This window comes from Tursiops truncatus, chromosome 15 (assembly GCF_011762595.2).
Source record: "Tursiops truncatus isolate mTurTru1 chromosome 15, mTurTru1.mat.Y, whole genome shotgun sequence".
In the NCBI taxonomy this organism is placed as follows: Eukaryota; Metazoa; Chordata; class Mammalia; order Artiodactyla; family Delphinidae; genus Tursiops; species Tursiops truncatus.
This window is the reverse complement of record NC_047048.1, coordinates 84680403-84699189: the sequence shown is the minus strand read 5'-3', so window position 1 is coordinate 84699189 and position 18787 is coordinate 84680403. Positions and strand designations below refer to the sequence as shown.

Genomic DNA, 18787 nt, shown 5'->3' with positions numbered 1-18787 from the left:
TGTGCCGGGGCGGAGGGCAGAGATGACCCTGAGCCGCGTCTGCAGCGGGGTGAAGGTCGTCACCTGAAACCTGCCCCTCCTCGCTCATTAGTGAGGTTGAGCGTCTGCTGTTTGGCCCTTTGTGTTGCTTTTGGAAATTGCGAGATAGGCGTTTTCATGGTCAATTTTTAAAGTAGATAAGACAGTTGTGGTTACTGGCAACTTAGTCAAGTTTTAGGGCAAAATTTTGTGTTCAGAAATTATGCTCTAAGCCAGGTCCCTTAGAGAATTCCAGCCTGTACGGACATGCTTGACATGGGAAAGACCCCCTCCGTCCCCGACCCCCCACCTGCCACCCTGCCTTCGTTCTCATTCTCCAGCCTGCCCCGCGGGACAGTTCTGTGGGGTGTGTGCCCGTGTGCACACAGTAGTGAGGTTCTTAAACGCAGTGTCCGAGGAGCGCCAGAGGACGCCTTGCCTCACTTAAAACCGTTGCTCAGTTTCATCAAGACCGTGAAAGTCACCGTGTGAAGTGAAGAGAAGTTAAAAGTAACGTGCGGGGGCCTGAGCCTCCGGAGCGCGACCCCTGCACGCTCCAAAGGTGTTTGTGTGGGGGACGCTTTGCGTCCCCCCTCCCCTGGGGCCCCAGCCTGCGGCCCGCTCACTGGCCCTCCTGGCGCCGCTGCGTGCGCCGTCCCTGACGGTCTGGCCGGCTCCACACGCAGTTCACCTTGACGTGGCCGTGCCCCACAGAGCGCTGTTCTCCCCCCTGTCCAGCTCCCAGGTCAGTCCCTGGCCGCTGTAGGTCATCTGGTTTCTGCCCCTGGTCTTACTGGGCCATCCGTGCCTGGAGGCCGGGGCGTGTGCAGGGGGGCTGTGTTTGCCGGGTGCCCCAGGCAGATAGCAGGGTTCCTGCTACCGCGGGCCGGGACCTGAGCTCCTGTGGAAGTAGGGTTATAGGGATGCCCCTGTTTACCTTGCCCTCCCCCTCCCCCTCCCCCTTCCCTCCCTCAGCCAAGCTCACGTCACCTCTGGTTGCATCTCTACATAGCGAAGCATTTCCCGCCTCCAGTTTTCATTTTGAGAAATTTAAAACTTACAGAAAAGACTAATACAGTGAATACCTGCGTACTCTCCCTCTAGAGTCACCTGTTCCTGACGGTTTTATCAAAGCGATTTAAGCTGTCGCTGACACGGGGGTGAGCGGCTGTGCCTCTGGTGTGTATCGTTGGAGCCATTAGGTAAAGCATGTGACACGCAGCCACCGTGGGGAAGGATGTCTGCGGGTGGCTGTCGGCAGCTTCAGGTTATGGTCTGTAAGAGGGGTCCACTTCCCGTCTTACAGCGGGCGCTGCCTTAACAAACAAAACCCACACACAAGTTGTGTGGTACATGTAAACACATACATCAGTCATTTCTTAATCTTATCAAAGTATGTTAGTCATTTAACGTTAATGTGTACTTAAAGAGAATTTAAGGAAGTAACGTTTGAGGGGTGTATTGCGGCCTGGAGCAGCCCTGGTGGGACAAGGGCCGGAACACCCCGTGGGGCTGGCATTGTGAACCCCTGTGGTTCTGTGCCCTGTCAGTCGCACTGAGCTTCCACTTAGCAGGTGCGGGAGGCCAGGGTGCTGGGTCCAGCCCTTCAGGGAGACCCAGCTGCAGGAGCAGGGTGCACGGAACCCTAGACCGTGGGGGGGAGGGGTCTGTGATGAGTGGGGGTTAGGAGGCAGCTGGGAGAGCGGAAGGTTCCAGGCAGAGGCCCTGTGTGCGAGCACGTGTGTGGTGGGGTCTGTGGCTGAATCTGGGTCACTTCTGTACCATCTCGATTCCTGTAGCCTTCTAATCCATCTTTGGAACAGGAGGTGTTAGGCCTCCGACCGTGTACGTCTTCATCGATTTTTGGTTGCTCCAGGACCTTTGTGTTTCTACATGAATTGAGACTCGGCTTGCCTGTTTCCACGCACGAGGCTGCTGGGGTTTCGATGGCTCGCGTTGCGTCTGCAGGTTAGTTTGGGGAGCGCTGACACCTTGATGATTCTGAGTTTCCCGACCCATGAACAAGGTGTGGTTAGCCTCTTCACCTGATTTCCCTTGGCAGGGTCTCGTAGTCTTCAATGTACGGATTAAAAGTGCGCGATTTTACGACACATGAGGTGTGCAGGGAGCTGCAGACGCTGGACCTTGAATTGGGTCAGAAGCTTGTCTTCAGCTGAATATTCAGGAATGCAGGAATGTCAGTGCTCTTAGCACCTTGGGCTGCTCCGGCGGCTTTGGCTTCCAGCCTTCAGTTGCCCCCTGCAATGATGACAAAGAACACATCTGGCTTAGTGGAAAACCGGTTTTAGAAGCAATACGCCCTTGTGCACCTACTGTTACAGCACAGATGCCCCTTGAAGAAGTAAGACCAGCCTTCGAGGGGGACAGAGCGCCAGGGTTGGGTCGACTTCTTCACACACCCGAGCTCATGTCATACTTGCAGGTGGGTCCTGCACCACTTCAGGGCCAAGAGTGAGAATTCTCGGGAATGATGGTGAGAATCCTGGGGCGTCCTGGGTGAGGCAGGTGGAGTGTCCCCGAAGTGTGGTGAGGTCGAGGCACTGCCCAGCTGCTCTTGAAGGACCGAAACCCTGGGGCTGGGGGGCTGGGGCCGGGTCCCACTCGTGAGCTGGCCACGAACCGGGCTCCCTCGTGGGCGGCACCAGGGCAGCACACAGGTTGGTGCGGTTGCCGTGCTCTGCCCTCCATGCCTAAGGCTTGGGAAGTTGAGGCCAGGATGCGGGAGCCCCGTGGGCACTCGTCTTAACCCCTCCCGCCCCCTCCCCCCCACGCTGGCCTTCCTGGAGTCACAGCTCTGCAGGTTTAAGCACTTTCTTTTAGGTGGTGTAAAAGGCAAACAGCCACAGGAGCAAAAGGAACAGTTAGGCCGTAATTTAAGTCAGCTTCCCCAGCGTCCGTGTTGGCGTCTTGCTGACTCTGCTTCTATTGGAGTAGTTGGGGGACCCCGTCCCATGGGGACCTGCTGGAGGGGCAGGCACCCTGGGCAGGGCTGAGGGAGGTGGTATGGCAGGAGGGCCACCGTCACGCTGGCCAGTGGCTGTTCTCCTGGACTGTTGGGTCTCAGGGATGCTCCATGAGGCCCAGGCTCCTCTCTCCGCTGCTGCGGCCTGGGGTCTGGACGGGACGGTCCTGGGAGCCCTCCCCCCAGCTCCCCTGTACGGTTAGGAAACGTGTCACGGCTCTCAGGAGTGAGCTCTCCAGCTGTGGGACACCACGCCACGCGCGGGTTCCTGTGCTCCCATCCGATTCTGGCTTCTTCGGGGTTCACGTCGGGGGTTGGGGGCAGTTCCGTTTTGCACATCTTGGTTGTGGAGGATCTGCCTTTCTCGTAGCGCACTCTCTGCGCCGTCCAGCAGGTGACGGTGCTGGGGACCCTTGTCGGGGTGGGAGGGGGGTCAGGGAGGGGTCTGGTCCGTCTGACCCGGCCGCTGTTCCCTGCTGTGCCAGCGCAGCTGGGAGCGCCCCCCCTCGCCCCCCTGAGCCCAGGTTGAAGGACGAGCGTGTGTGACGGACGAGCGTGTGTGACGGGGGTGAGGTCGAGGCCGGAGCCCCCGCAGGTCGTGCTGAAGAACATTTCCCCAGAAGCGATGTCTTGCAGGTGGACGTTCCCATGCGGGGCAGAAAATGCCTGTTTAATTTGTAGTGTAGCTCTGGCTGACCTACATCTTGGTTAAAAATACAGTGAAAAATGTTGGCATGAAAGGGGTCAGAAAAACCGTAACATTGGGTAAGAACACTCGAGTTGATGTTGAACTCTGGTGACTGAGGGAGGCTGGGATTCATTCAGTCCTTAAGGGTTGCTGGTTGTGCTTGGGCTGCGGTGGGGGGCGCGGCCCCACCCCTGCGGAGCTCGCTCTGCTCTGTGGCCACGTCGGCGCCCGGCCTCCCAAACAGGCGGGGTCGCGCCTGTCTCATGTATGAGCACGCGGAGGCTCGGCCACAGCCACGCAGCGTGGCCTTAACGCGGCTGATGTGGGTTTGTGCTGCGCGTTGTAATTGAAGAACCTGAGCTCCCACGGTAACAAAAAATAGAAAATGCCTGTCTTCATCAATAAAGAAATCGTAAATACATTCTGGATGAAATACCATGTAACCACTGAAAATTACGGTTCTGAAAAGAAATTACCAAGCCAGATATCAACAAAATTACCCCAATTTTCTTTATGGTTATCAAAACACATATGTTATACATGTGCACGTAGGACAGAGAGTAGAAGGCAATACACAGTCTAGTAGCCAAAGGAGATGGGGTTTCTGGAGATTTCTGTCTTCCTTGTACATCTCCATGTTTCTCAGGTTTTCCCTCATGAACACTTACCTCTATACTAAGAAAGATGTTAAAATTATTTAAAAACGAAACCCTGAATGGCTTTCTGGCTGCTTGAACTCGTCGTGTCGTTCTTGTTGCTCGTGCACGTTGGCCTGTTTTGTTTCCAGAGCGTCCTGAGTGGAGGGGTGAGGGGTGCAGGGAGGGGGACCTGGGCAGGGTCTGTGGCCCCTGGCCTCCCCTGAGGGCCTTCTGAAATGGAAGGCTGTGTTCAGTGTGACAAGTTTGACCTCCTCCCTGACGTTAGGCTGGGATGAACATGGCCCATGCATACAGCCCTCCTCTGGGTCGCTGTTCAAGCCAGACTGCCTGGGTGTGTGTGCTGGGGCCTCGGGGGCTCCTGGGGGCAGCGCCGTGCTGTGCGGGCCCGCGTCGGGGCTCCTGGGAAGTCGCTTCCCTGCCGGCCTCGGTGGCCCGGTCCGTAAGGCCATTCCCTGAGTCGCTCCCAGAGCTGGCCTTGCGCCCGCGGAGGGGTGACGACAGGCGGCCTCCCGGCGTGGGTTGGGGCCGGGTGGGGCCCCGGGTGGTGTGCGTCCCAGGCCACCCATGCTGCCTGCTGCGAATGTGGGGGATTGCTCTTCCATGACCTTTTATCCAAGTCATTTAAGTTACATTTTGAGACAGAGTTGTGTTTCTTTGCCTCTGAATGGATACTGCATAGTTACCTGTTTGAGTTTACGAGATCCAGAGCGGTGATAGTGCCGTTGCTGCGGCGTGTTTGAGGCCAGCGCTGCTGTTTGGATTCCCCCCGGCGTCGCGTGCATGTCTGACTCCGCTTTTGTCAGAACCAGTGACTGTGCACGCGGTACCCAGGGAAGCTGACAGGTGTCCTGGGCGCAGCGCCTGCCACGCCTGCCCGCGGAGCCGCTGGCCAGACCAGCCCCGTGGCCCTCATGCCCAGAGGCTGTTGCTTTCCCGTGTCTGTAACCACTGGAGACTTTTCAGTGCTGCAGAGAGGTGTCGTCACTTCCAGGGTCCCACGGTCACTTCTTGGGGGACTTCTGCTTCCATCGCCAGCTTGCTCTCTCAGAGGCTCATCACACATCCCTAGTGTCCATTTTCCTAGACTTTGGTGTCCAAAAGACCACCATCACTTCATAGCCATATTAATCCCGTTGCTTTTCATGAGTATTATTTAAACATTCCTTTATATTTCTGCAGACATCATTTTTCAAGCAAACGAGCATTCGATAATCAAAGTGTAGGCGTCAGCTGCCCCATTAGCGAGTTTGAAATTGGGGTGTCCAGCCGTGGGAGCTGCAGGGGCCTGCTCGGCTGCCCTGCCCCCTAGGATCCCTGCGAGGGAGGAGCAGGGGTCTCTGGACGGGCGTCTGAGTGGGCCGGTGAGTGAATGGCTGGGTGTTCACCGAGCGCCCTCTTGGGGGCCCCAGCACAGGCGTGGGCCAGGGTGGGCAGCTGTGCAACACCCGCCACAGTGGCCCAGCCCTGACTTCTTTGGCCCCTTGAGCCTCGCCCTGGCCCACCACACCTGTGCCGGGTGTGGTGCGCACTTCTTAGGGCACGGACATAGTCAGTTCTGGCTGTCGGCCTGCCAGGCCTTTCTCTCCTCAGTGCTTTAACGAGTTTCCAGGTTTCAGAAGAGTGAGTTATTTGCAGCAGCTGTTGTTTTTTTTTTTTTAGCATGGCTTATTTTATTTTTTTAGTTTTAGTTTTTTAATTTTTATTTTATATTGGAGTATAGTTGATTTACAATGTTGTGTTAGTTTCAGGTGTACAGCAGGGTGATTCAGTTATACATAGACATATATTCATTCTTTTTCAGATTGTTTTCCCATATAGGTTACCATAGAACATGGAGTAGAGTTCCCTGTGCTATCCAGTAGTCCTTATTGATTATCTATTTTATATATAGAAGCGTGTATATGTTAATCCTAACCTCCTAAATTATCCCCCCCAACCTTTCCCTTTTGGTAACAATAAGTTTGTTTTGTAAGTCTGTGAGTCTGTTTCTGTTTTGTAAATAAGTTCATTTGTATCATTTTTTTAGATTCCACATATAAGTGATATCATATGATATTTGTTTTTCTCTGACTGACTTCACTTAGTATGATTATCTCCAGGTCCATCCATGTTGCTGCAAATGGCATTATTTCATTCTTTTTTATGGCTGAGTAATATTCCATTGTATATATGTACCACATCTTATTTATCCATTCATCTGTCCATGGACACTTAGGTGGTTTCCATGTCCTGGATATTGTGAATAGTGCTGCTGTGAATGTAGGGATGTGTGTATCTTTTCGAAGTATGGTTTTCTCAGGGCACACACCGAGTAGTGGGGTTGCTGGATCGTATGGTAGCTCTATTTTTAGTTTTTTAAGGAACCTCCATACTGTTCTCCATAGTGGCTGTATCAGTTTACATTCCCACCAGCAGTGCAGGAGGGTTCCCTTTTCTCCACACCCTCTCCAGAATTTATTGTTTGTCGACTTTCTGCTGATGGCCATTCTAACCGGTGTGAGGTGACACCTCATTGTAGTTTTGATTTGCATTTCTTTAATAATTAGTGATGTTGAGCATCTTTTCATGTACCTCTTGGCCATCTGTGTATGTCTTCTTTGGAGAAATGTCTGTTTAGGTCTTCTGCCCATTTTTTGACTGGGTTGTTCGTTTTTTTGATATTGAGCAGCATGAGCTGTTTGTATATTTCGGAGATTAATCCCGTGTCAGTCGCATTGCTTGCAAATATTTTCTCCCGTACTGTGGGTTGCCTTTTTGTTTTGTTTATGGTTTCCTTTGCTGCAGCATGGCGTATTTTAAAAGGGATGTTTTGGAGGGAAGGTCTCATGATGGGCATACACGTGGTTCTTTTGGATCAAGAGTAGCAGATGTGACCCCAGGGAGAGGCCTCTTATTTCCTGATGTCACGATGGGTGTCGAAGGAGCCGGGACCCAGCAGCTTCAGAGACTTCTCAGACTTGTGAGTTGGATCGAACTCCTGTTTGGTTCAGCAGGGGAAAGCCTGATGTCACTTGTGAAGCTGGCAGGAGGTTCTCGGACCTGATTTTCAGCTGCCTCATGGGAGGACGCAGGGGCTGCCCAGGCAGCAGGCTCCTTGGCCGACACCCCCTTGCCCGGCTGTGTTGCTCTTCAGTGGGGTGCCTCGTGCAGGGCCCTGTGCTGAGGCCTTGCTTTGGGAAGAGTACGGTGTTTATGGCGTTTTTAGGTCTCCCCTTGCAGCTCCATCACTAATCCGTCATGGGAAATCAAGTGTGAAAGTTGTGTTGCTGTTTCTAGTGGAATCTAGGATATAATTGGTTGCCGGTTTTTGAAGCTGGAATTAACGCCAAACCTGCCCGCTAGGGTTGGGCTTCCAGTGACGTAGCTGAAGCACCGTGAAGTGCGAGCGGTCCTCCGTGTCTTTGTGTCTCTGTGGTGGGCGCCTCAGGTCGTCGTGGGCACAGAACTGCCCCCCCCGCAAGAGTGGTCCTGTTCTGGAAAGAGTGTCAGGGCCTCACAGGACTGCAGGCAGGGAGCCCTGGGCATGTGGGCTGTGGGGCGCAGCCTCCCAGGGCCCAGCCCAGCCCGTGGGGACGGGGACGGGGGTGGGGGTGTGGACACCTGCTCCAGGGCAGGGCTCGGGTCTGAGGCTCCAGCCACGACCTCCCGCCAGACACCTGCTGCCTTGTGAACTTGGCCACGCCGGGCAGCCCGTGTTGGGAGCACACGAGGCCCTCGGCTTCCGGGCCTCCTGACCTGCAGGCCAGTGCAGGGGCAGACGGCGGCGTGAGCAGCTCGGCTGCCTGGCCCACTGTTGCTGTTTGAATCCAGGAAAAAACTCCTTTTACGTTTTTGTAGTGCTGCGGACCCTCTTTCTCGCAGGTGTGTATAGAGTTCTGCGACTGTGTTTGACAGCTTCTCCTTTTGCCTCCTCTGAGCTGCCGGGCTCCCCCATGGAGTCCGGCCCTGGGGCGTGTTTCCCGATGCCAGCTCTCCTCCCCCAGGTATGGTCCTCGTGCGGAGCGAGAACGGGCAGCTGTTAATGATTCCTCAGCAGGCCCTGGCCCAGATGCAGGCCCAGGCCCACGCCCAGGCCCAGCCTCAGACCGCCATGGCGCCCCGCCCGGCCACGCCCACAAGTGCCCCTCCCGTGCAGATCTCCACCGTGCAGGTGAGTGCGAGCCAGCGCTGGGCCTGGCGGGGGGTGGGGTGGGGGGCGGGGTGGGGCGGGGCAGGGGGTGTGGCATGGCCCACATGCGGCGGGAGGAGCTTGGGGTCTGCCGCCTGGACCCCGCCTGGGCCCTCCCCTTCTCTCCTGTGACGCCACCTTCCCGGGCCTCAGTTTCCTCCTGTGCAACGTGGAGATCCCGCCGGTGCTGCTCTTGTAGGGCTGTCACGGGGACCAGTTAGGACAGTGGAACAGAGGGAATGCTGAGCAAGTGGCAGCCGTCACTACCAGGGAGGCGTGGAAGAACTTTACAGGATTATGTTAAACAGTACTCCCCTCTCCCCCGCAGACATTGAAGCCTTTAGGGGTTACTGCCTGCCCTGACCCCTGAGGCTGTGGCCCCCTGGGGTTGTGGAGGGAGGATGGGTTGGATGCTTGAAGCCCAGTGCCTGGGACTCGCCCCTCCCCCCAGGGTTCTGCCTCTCAGTCTCCATTTGGGTCCATGCCCGCACATCACCTCCCTACTCCCTACTCTCTCTGATGCCTTTCTGTCTCGTGCTGCCGTTCTGCTGTTCTGAGCCAGTTGTCTGGTTAGAGACTAACATGGAGACGAAGAAGATCTGGAAAACTCTATTCTCCTTTGATTTCAGCCGCGTTCCTCTGGAGTTGAGACCCCTGTGCTGTAGACTGGGGACTCACAAAGGGCCCTCCCCTGACTGAAAATCCAGAGCAGCCCAGAGCAGTGTTCAGGGTCTGTCGAGGTCTGTCCAGTAAGACGCAGATGTGGGATATTTCACTTCATGTACCCTAACTATGTAGGACAGTTCACTGTAAGTGTCTCGTTTACTTCCTTTTCTGCAGCACAGTGACCAGTCTTTAGGCCCAGGGAACACATGCCTCTTACTGTAGTGCCTTTGTTACTTTTTTGGCGCTTGTGGCCAAGAATACAAGAAATCCACACAAGTATTGATTTCCCAGGTTATATGCGTTCCTTAAAGACCAGGTTGGAGACTTTATTAAGGAGTGTATTACAGTTATACGATGGAGGTTCCGATCATACACTTTTACTTGTTAAGGAAAGTTTAGACGTAGGGTGGCTTCCCTGAGGCTGTTGATCGACCTGGGGGCCCTTGAGCGCGCTGGCTCTGTACTGAAGGATGGAGTGTTGGGCGCGCCAGGTGCTGGGAACTACTTTCACTTGTCTCTCCTCCTAGGCGACTCCTCCTTGTTTTTCAGGCACCTGGGACCCCCATTATTGCACGGCAGGTGACCCCAACGACCATAATCAAGCAAGTGTCTCAGGCCCAGACGACGGTACAGCCCAGCACCGCACTGCAGCGCTCTCCCGGGGTTCAGGTGAGGCTGGGGCTCCGTGGTGCCCAGGACGCAGGGGTCAGGCCTCGCGAGTTTGGGTGCTGGATGCTAAGTTTTGGAGTTTGGGGAACACAGCGTAGATCAGTTGCTTTTCTTTAAAGTCGCATAGAGTTTAACACCAGCAACATTCTTAAAAGCTTCCCACTGTGCCGGAAGTACAATTGAAAACGTTGCCTTAGTAACTGCATCTGTGAAGCAGAGAAGATCTACAGCGCGCTGGGTGGGGGGGGGGGGTAGAGAGAGAGAGAGAGAGAGAGAGAGAGAGAGAGAGAGAGACAGAGTGTGTGTGTGTGTGTGTGTGCGCGCGCGCGTGTGTTGCTCGCGAACTGTTCCTGCACTGAGGAGGATGTGTCCTCACTGTGTATGTGCGTTCATGCGTGCGATTCTCACAACACCCCTCCCTGATGGGCGCGGACACGTGCGGTGTGAGAGGCTCCGGACCCCTGTCCCGGTGTGGCCTCGGCCCGGCCTCCCTGCAGCCGCACCTCGTCCAGTGCTCTCTCCACTCACCCTGGTCTTGTCCTCCTTTGCCTTTTGGCGTCTGCAGCCCTGACATTGCTTTTCAGAACAGCTGAAGGAGCAGTTGGGTCCCAAGTAACTGAACTCAGTGGTCTCCCGCAACAGGAGCTGCCCAGGCAACGGCGCTTCCTGAGACGGGGTCTTCTGGCCCGAGTTCAGTCTGATTGGCGCATCTGAACTTCAGTTATAGTGAAAGGAACCTTTTCTGAGAAGGTAGTGAAGCTCATGGTCAGCTTTTGCATGAGATTTAGTAGAAAATAAGTTTATCAACATAGGTTCCCACAATCTCAGAATCATCCAGGTGAAACGTGTATTCATCTGACCAGTAGAAGCAAGTGTGAGGAATAAAGTTTGATGTAAAGGAAAACTCCCAAGAATGGAAGTGCCCTGGCTGTTTCTGGGTGTCCCGAAGCAGCTCTGCTCTTCCCCTTTTGCTGCCCAAAGGTGGCTGTTGGTCAGTTCTTTTACGTTTCTCCTCTGAAGTTTTTTATTTGCCATTTTGTAGTTACAAAACTAATACATGCTTAACGTTACAAGTAAAATACCCAGATAATAAAGGAAGAGCCCATCATCTCTTTCAACTCCTCCCGTGAAACCAGTGTCCACAGCCTGGGGGTGCAGACAGCTGCCCGCCCACCCCCTGCCGTAGCGGCCGTGCCGTCTGAGTCCCTTGCCCGGCCTGGGGCCTGGTTGCTTAGAAGAGCCGCAGGCGAGTCATGCTTGGGGTTACACTGCCCCCTATCTTCCGAAGTCGTAAGAGAGTAACGTCTAAAAAGTTGGAGAAGGCTCCATTTTTTAAATTGGAAAAGTGCTAATTAAAAAAAAACAGTAAATATTTGCATCCTGATTGGTCACGCAGACTAGAAGTCTCCGGAATTTGACCGAGCACAGTTGTTGTTTGATGTCTAGCTGTTTGTTGGCTTAAATATATTCGTTTAGCAAAGCAGCCCCTCCCTCCCAACACCAACTACATCGAGTCCCCGCCTGCTCTGAACACCCCCTTTCCAGGATGTTTCTGGATGTGACTCGCTTTGGGGGAGCAAAGAAAGGTTGGTCCGGCAGCGGTGGGGGAGCCCGGGACCCCGACGAGTCCTGGTGCCGCCCCCCGCATGGGGGGCGGCCTGCCCGTGTGCATGTGACGTCCTGGCTTCCTTGTCACCAGCTGCCTGCACAAGCCAGGTGACGGGCTTTTCAGTTGGTTTCTCTGTTTGTTCTTTTCAGTTCTGAGACAGGATCTGGTTTGGTTATTAAAAGATCATTTGTTTTGGTCACCATGTGACTTCTAGGATCGACTTCTGACAACCAGGTTCTTCCCGGCCATTGGCTTCGTTTCTGTCAGTTTTTGCTGCAAAATACTGCTTCCTCGGTGCTCAGGAATGTGGCCCTCGGGGACACGGTCTGCCGCAGGGCTGGTGTGGTCCCTTGAGGCCGCATGTCCCATGGGGTCCCGCCTGCTACAGGGAGTCTCACGAAGGCCGTCTCCCCGCAGCCTCTATCTACCTTGTGTTTTGGCTTCTCGTAGCCTCAGCTTGTTCTGGGTGGCGCTGCCCAGACACCCTCACTTGGGACGGCGACAGCTGTTCAGACGGGGACACCTCAGCGAACGGTCCCGGGGGCCACCACCACCTCCACAGCCGCCACGGTGAGTGCCGCCTCTCGGCTGCGATTTGGGGCCGTATGTGTGGTTCGTGCTGCCTCAGAGCGCCAGCCGACCCAGGGGAGCCGCTGCCGCGGACGTGGGGATGCGTTGGGGTCTCCACGGCTCCATATGAGTGGGTCTGAGGGCAGTGGTCTCTGCAGGGCCGCAGGAAGGGTCCACCACCCTACACGAGGCTTTTGGGCTGTGGGGGACGTCTGTGGGATGGAGCCGGACCAGGTGTGTTCAGAGGGGTGACACGGGGGCCGGGCTGCACGACGGTTGCGGCCTGTAGAGCGGCAGCGTTGCCCCCTTAACACTTATCTCCAGCAGTTGTCCTGCACACGTGTGAATCTTTAAACCAGTGGGATCGTGCTTCATTTATGACTTACGTTGTTCACGTTTCTTTGCTGAGTATTTTTCATCATCTTTAGTATCTGTGCCATAATTCAGTTTCTTCTCTTGTGCACTTAGGTAGGGATCAGTTTTTCTTTATGGTAAGCAGTATCAAGGTGAATGTCTTATAGGTCATCTTTTTTACATTTATTGGTTATTAGTTACATTTCTAAAAGTAGAATTGCTGGGCTGAGTGAGCTGTAAACTTGGGTCTGGACCTTCAGAGCACATGTCCTGGTTTATACTCCCATCATCAGGCCGTGAGAGTTACTGCATTTTCCTCAAAGAAGTTTAAGAAAAGAAATACACATTTCTTTTTTTTTTAAAAATAAATTTATTTATTTATTTTTGGTTGAGTTGGGGCTTCGTTGCTGCGCACGGGCTCTCTCTAGTTGCGTCGAGCGGGGGCTACTCTTCGTTGCGGTGCGTGGGCTTCTTACTGTGGTGGCTTCTCTTGTCGCGGAGCACGGGCTCCAGGCACGCGGGCTTCAGTAGCTGCAGCACGTGGGCTCGGTAGTTGTGGCTCGCAGACTCTAGAGCACAGGCTCAGTAGTTGTGGCGCACGGGGCTTCGTTGCTCTGTGGCATGTGGGGTCTTCCCGGCCCTGGGCTCGGCTCGAACCCGTGTCCCCTGCGTTGGCAGGTGGATTCTTAACCACTGCGCCACCGGGGAGCCCAGAAACATACATTTCTTATATGATACCCATGTCTTAGTTAAAAGCTGTGATGAAAATCTGCCTTTTAAGAGTTTTTTGCTTACATCTTTTTAACTTCTATCCAGGAAACTATGGAGAATGTGAAGAAATGTAAAAATTTTTTATCTACGCTAATAAAACTGGCTTCATCTGGTAAACAGTCTACAGAGACAGCCGCTAACGTGAAAGAACTGGTACAGAATCTGCTGGTAAGAGCTCTGTATGCTGGCCCCTCTGCCTTAGAGCGCTGTACTTGGCCATGGGGGTGGGGTGTGGCCGGAGTCTGGGCCCCTCTGCCCACCACCCTGCCATCCGCTCGCCAGCCTGGCTTCTCGGAGCCTCACAGCGTGTTGGCCGCAGGGGAGCGATGTAAACTCACCAGATGGAGGGTGTTCAAAGGCCCTCGCTCGCTCCTCCACCTGCTCTGCCTTTTTCACGGAGGATTTTTTTTTTTTTAAATATTTATCTATTTGGTTGCACGGGGTCTTAGCTGCTCACAGGCTCACAATCACAGGCTCCCTAGTTGCCGCAGGTGGGCTCCCCAGTTGTGGCGTGGGAACTCTTAGTTGTGGCATGCATGTGGGATCTAGTTCCCCGACCAGGGATCTAACCTGGGCCCCCTGCGTTGGGAGCACGCAGTCTTATCCACTGTGCCACCAGGGAAGTCCCTTTCATGGAGGATTTTAAGTGATACAGAAGCGGAAAGCAGAGTGACAGCCCTTCTGGGCCACCTGCGGGCTTCGTCGGTCATGAGTTCTTATATGACTTTGCATCTGCTGCGCCCCTGTTGCCACCCGCAGCCCCTCCCCAGTCTCATAAATATTTTAGCACGGATGCCTGGACATAACCTGCGAACACAGGATCCCTCGCAGCCCCCAGGTGCCCAGAGGCTGAGTCCAGTGTTGCCTGCAGGGCTCGGTCAGAGTCGGTCAGGTCCACCTGTGGCAGCTGCCTCTGTTGTTGCTGGTAACCTGGGGGTCCCCTCCTTCCTGCTGTTTTCCTTTCCTCTCGGTTTCTCTATGCAAGGAAACCTGGTGGCTCAGCAGACGGGCTGTTGGACTTTTCTGTCCTGCTGGTGGGTTCGTCGGCTCAGACCCTCCGCTCGCAGCCTCCCTTCTGTGCCGAGGCTTGGGCTGGAGGGGAGCCACCCTCAGGGGCTGGCTCTGTGCCGCCTCTGCAGACCATGTGGGTTTGGGGCCAGAAAGGAATGAAGTCCCGCTCTCACAAGGAAAAATGATCGCTTCAGATGCTCCTTAAATCTTTTCAGGAAACCCAGAGATTGAAAAATAATCTCACCTCCTGCGACGAACAAGAACTCCCAGCTTTTTGTTTGTTTTAATTATAACAATTTTACCTTCCAATGAAAATTTCTAATTAAATAAACGCCATTCCCTTTCTTCCCACGGTCCTTTGTCTGTGGTCCCTCCCCGGCGCTGGAAGCGTGTGCTCGTCTCGTCGACCCTCCCCATCCATCCCCCCACCCCCGGATGAGCCCAGTGCCGTCCCCGTTGTGCTGCGCCCTTATCAGGGCACCAGGACCCCCGTTCCGCCCTTGTTACAGGACCTCTTTGCAGCCCTGGCCACTCCCACCTTGAACTGGGCCCAGTCAGCCACGGGCTTGGCCCCCCAGCCCCCACACCTGGCTCGCTTTGGTTTCCAGAGCGGGGTCTGGGCCGTCTCGTCTGGGCGCTCGCTTCTCCCCGCCGGTGCCCCAGCTGCTCTGGGGTCTCGGCGTAGGTGTGGTCTCTCTGGGTAAGGGTGTCCCTGGTCTGCGGTACCTTCCAACTTGGTCATGAGGGTACTTTTAGGCTAGTCTGTCGCCTGGCAAAATGCCTGATGTGCGGTGGGTTAGGTGCCGCGTAGATGTCCCGTGGGAGCTGGCGTAGGGAAGTCGTGGGGTGGGCCAGTGAGCCCCGATGGGGCGGGGCACAGGGAGGGCCGGGGGCCTCACCCACGCCCGGGAACCCCTGTCAGCTGAGCATGTGGCCCCCGGGCCCTCCCGCACCTTCATCCAGTGCAGGACCTGGCGTGAGGAACAGCCAGTCCTAAAACGCGAGACCAGAGAAATGCTGCATAAAGATATGCATGTGCGCGTTTGTATTCGTGGAGGAATTTCAATGTGAATTTTATTTTTAAGGACGGAAAAATCGAAGCAGAAGATTTCACTAGTAGGTTATACCGAGAACTTAATTCTTCACCTCAACCTTACCTTGTGCCTTTCCTGAAGGTAATTTGAAGCCGCCTGCGAGCACCCAGCGTCGGGTGGAGGGGCGGGCGCGTCCCGGGGACGGGTGGGCTTGCAGGTTTCAAGCCCCCTGAGACAGAAGGTTAAGTTTTCTCTTTCGAGGCTTCTCTGTAAGTTACGAGACCCCGGCCACTGAGGCCACAATGTTGTGTCACCGCCAGGGACTGCGAGGGGCCCTCTCCCCGCAGACGGGGGCCCCGCGCCGCTGGGACGAGGGTGTCGCTCAGATGCCTCGGCTGCCTTGACGCGCTTAACTGCATTTCAGAAGTGGCGCTTCTGCTTTGTTTTTTAAACAAATTGCAGCCAGTTGTCACTGAGGGTAACCCTGCTCAGCGGCAGTCGGGGGACAGTGGTTTGGGATGCCGGCACCCGGCGTCCCGGGGCGTCTCCTTAAGGCCCCAGACCGACGCTGTTTGGCCGAGGACGTGTTCTCAGGGTCGTGTGTTTTCTGTCTTTCCGCCCAGAGGAGCTTGCCCGCCTTGAGACAGCTGACCCCCGACTCCGCGGCCTTCATCCAGCAGAGTCAGCAGCAGCCGCCACCGGCCTCGCAGGCCACCACCGCGCTCACGGCTGTGGTGCTCAGCGGCTCAGTGCAGCGCACGGCCGGGAAGACGGCGGCCACCGTGACCAGCGCCCTCCAGCCCCCTGTCATCAGCCTCGCGCAGCCCACGCCGGTGGGCGTCGGCAAGCAGGGGCAGCCCACGCCGCTGGTATGGAGGCCAGAGCCTCGCCCTGCTCCCCTGCACGTGCCCGGCCGCCCGCGGCTCAGAGAGACTGTCAGGGAGGACCTGGGGCGGGATCTGAAATAGTGAGGTGTCAGCCAGGGGCCGAGGCCCTGCAGCTTCGAAATTTATTTCTCAGTAAAACGAAATAAGCCTACTGACTTTTGCCCTTTGGCACGTCCGTTGTCTGTGCTGTTTCGGGCATCCCTGGTTTAAATGGACACAGTGTGTTTGTAGTGGATCTTTTAGCTGGACGTTATCTTTGATTAGGAGCAATGGCCCAAATACACGAAGCTGACGCTAAGTGCTTGGCGCTGGACACGTCCGGTTTCATGGTCTAGGACCGAGCTCTGCAGCCGTCGTTTGGGGCTCGGAGATCCTCGGGAGGCACGGCTGCTGACGGTGGATTTATCTGTGGTTGGGATCCAGGGTTCTGGTCGTGTAGCTATAGAAAAGGGTGTCTGCTGGGGAGAGTTCAGGACTGAATGTGCTCCTGCCTCCTGCAGGCAGACGGGGTTCGCCCAGTAAGAGTTCAGGACTGAGCGCGCTCCTGCAGGCAGACGGGGTTCGCCCAGTGTAGAAAGGCACTTGCTATTCTTTTTTTAACATTTCAAAGGGATTTTGTTCCTATACAGACGGTTAAAAAAAATTAAAACAACGCAGGTCCTCACGTCACTTTCGTAGGTTGTGGAGTGTATCTTACGATAATGCTCGAGTGATAACCATGCGGGCAATCAGAGTCATGAAGGTGGTGGTCTCTCACCTGCTCAAGTTAAAATCTGCATTTGTTCTTGCCTTGATTGGTGGTGAGGAAGACAGGCTCCCGTGGGAGGTGGAGCCGTGTGTGTGTGTGTGTGTGTGTGTGTGTGTGTGTGTGCGCGCGCGCGCGCGCTTCGGGCCAAAGTGCAGGTGTGAGATCAGGGCTCGCTCGCATGCCCCTCACTGGAGGGGTGGAGCTCTGCCGCGCCCTTGCAGAGTCGGGCACCACCGGTCCATCACGTGCTTCCCTTGAAGGCCGTAGAGACGTGAAACCTGGAGGCTCTTCCCTGAGTTTGTGGCAAAACTTGGCCTGAACCTCCTGCAGGCAGTCGTGTGTCTGCTCGTTCTGGACAGTGTGAATTTTCATAGGTTTTGTTGCAGAAATAGCTCGGCCCTGGGCACCACCCATCCCTCCCCGAGTGCGCTGTAACGTTGAGAGTGTGCCTACCAGGCGACCTTCGTAAAGTTCAGCAGCTGGATTCTGATCCAGCCCTAGAGGCTCTGGAAGGGATCTGAGGGGGCGCCCCGGCACCTGTGCTCACATCTGGGGAGAAGTCGTCTGTTCCACACTGGTTCGCAAGCTCAGCAAACACTGTCCTCCAGGCGCTGGCCTCAGGGCCCCATGTGTGGCTTCCGAGCAGTTAATCTGCCCCCAGGAGCTTGCAGCCTGATGCAGTGCCCCCGGCTGACCCTCCTGGTCCTCCCGGAAGGCTGCCCACCCCCCGCCCTGGGCAGGGAACAGGTGTGGGAGCCCCCTCTGCGGTGGGGGCGGGGGTGGGACGTGAGCTCACGTGCCCCGTGGGCTCTGCTCCAGGTGATCCAGCCGCCGCCCAAGCCTGGAGCGCTGATCCGGCCGCCGCAGGTGACGCTGACACAGACGCCCATGGTGGCGCTCCGGCAGCCCCACAACCGCATCGTGCTCACCACGCCCCAGCAGATCCAGCTGAACCAGCTGCAGCCAGGTGAGGGCCGGCGGCCGGGCCGCTCTCCCCAGGGCCCTGTCCCCCTGTTTTTTTAATTGTGGTGAAACTCACGTAACACAGACTTGGCCATTTTAGTCACGTGAACAGGTGTACAATTCAGTGGCGTTAGTACATTCACAGGGTTGTACGGGCATCGCCCCGTCAGTACGATTTTTACAATTACACATTCAGGACTGGGTTCTTAACGAGTAGTCGTTCCTACATTCCAAAGAGTTTGATGAGCTACAGGAAGGCAAATGCGTGAGAGATGCTGCTTATGCTTTTACTCTAATCTAGAGTTAGTAACGCAACGTTTCTGACGTTTTAGGAAGCCTCCTTGTGGTGGGCTGGGAGTAGTGGTCCTCCCTGCAGCCCGCCTAGCACCGGGGACGGCAGTGTCTCCATCTCCGAGTCTGTGCGCGGGGGGCATACCCTCGTCTCTTGTTTTGCAGTCCCTGTGGTGAAACCTGCCGTGTTACCTGGAACCAAAGCTCTTTCTACTGTCTCAGCACAAGCAGCTGCTGCACAGAAAAACAAGCTCAAGGAGCCCGGGGGAGGCTCGTTTAGGTAAGGAATGAGCCCTGGCTCAGGAGGCGCCCGGAGGGAAGGGCCTCGCCCGGTGGCCGTTGGTGCTTTGAGGCTGCGTTCATTCCCTACACACGCACGCGCACACACACACACACGCACGTGCGCGCGCTCGCTGTGTGCGTGTTTTCCCACAGAGCGGCTCAGGGGCGTTTGCCGCAGATGCAGGGCGGGATGGCAGAGCAGCTGACTTTCCGCGCGGACCAGTGGGAGGTTTGTGTCTGTGATACGATGGCTCAGTCTTCTGAGTGCATCACAGTCACAACAGAGGACGCTTCTGTGTCCTCCTTTCAACCTCAGAACCTTCAGAGATGCTGTGCTTTGGTCTCTTGACGAGCAGCTGGTCTGAGCACCGCCATAGGAAGGGCTACAGTGGCTACTTTGGTTCGGATCCAGCAGT

At 55.7% G+C, this 18787-nt stretch overlaps 1 protein-coding gene across 4 annotated transcripts in view; it reads left to right on the top strand.

The window, feature by feature from the left end:
- The window catches only part of TAF4 (TATA-box binding protein associated factor 4), a 97959-nt gene that overhangs the window by 34226 nt on the left and 44946 nt on the right, over window positions 1-18787 (top strand). For all 4 annotated transcript variants that reach the window (XR_004522173.2, XR_004522171.2, XM_033840483.2 and 1 more), the window contains 8 exons: window positions 8332-8498; window positions 9732-9851; window positions 11911-12030; window positions 13201-13323; window positions 15252-15341; window positions 15824-16069; window positions 17655-17802; window positions 18255-18369. Coding sequence is in view for 2 of the 4 variants with exons in the window: in XM_033840483.2 (XP_033696374.1) it covers window positions 8332-8498; window positions 9732-9851; window positions 11911-12030; window positions 13201-13323; window positions 15252-15341; window positions 15824-16069; window positions 17655-17802; window positions 18255-18369 (1129 nt within the window). In the remaining 2 variants the exon portion in view is untranslated. The remainder of the gene's footprint in view (window positions 1-8331; window positions 8499-9731; window positions 9852-11910; window positions 12031-13200; window positions 13324-15251; window positions 15342-15823; window positions 16070-17654; window positions 17803-18254; window positions 18370-18787) is intronic.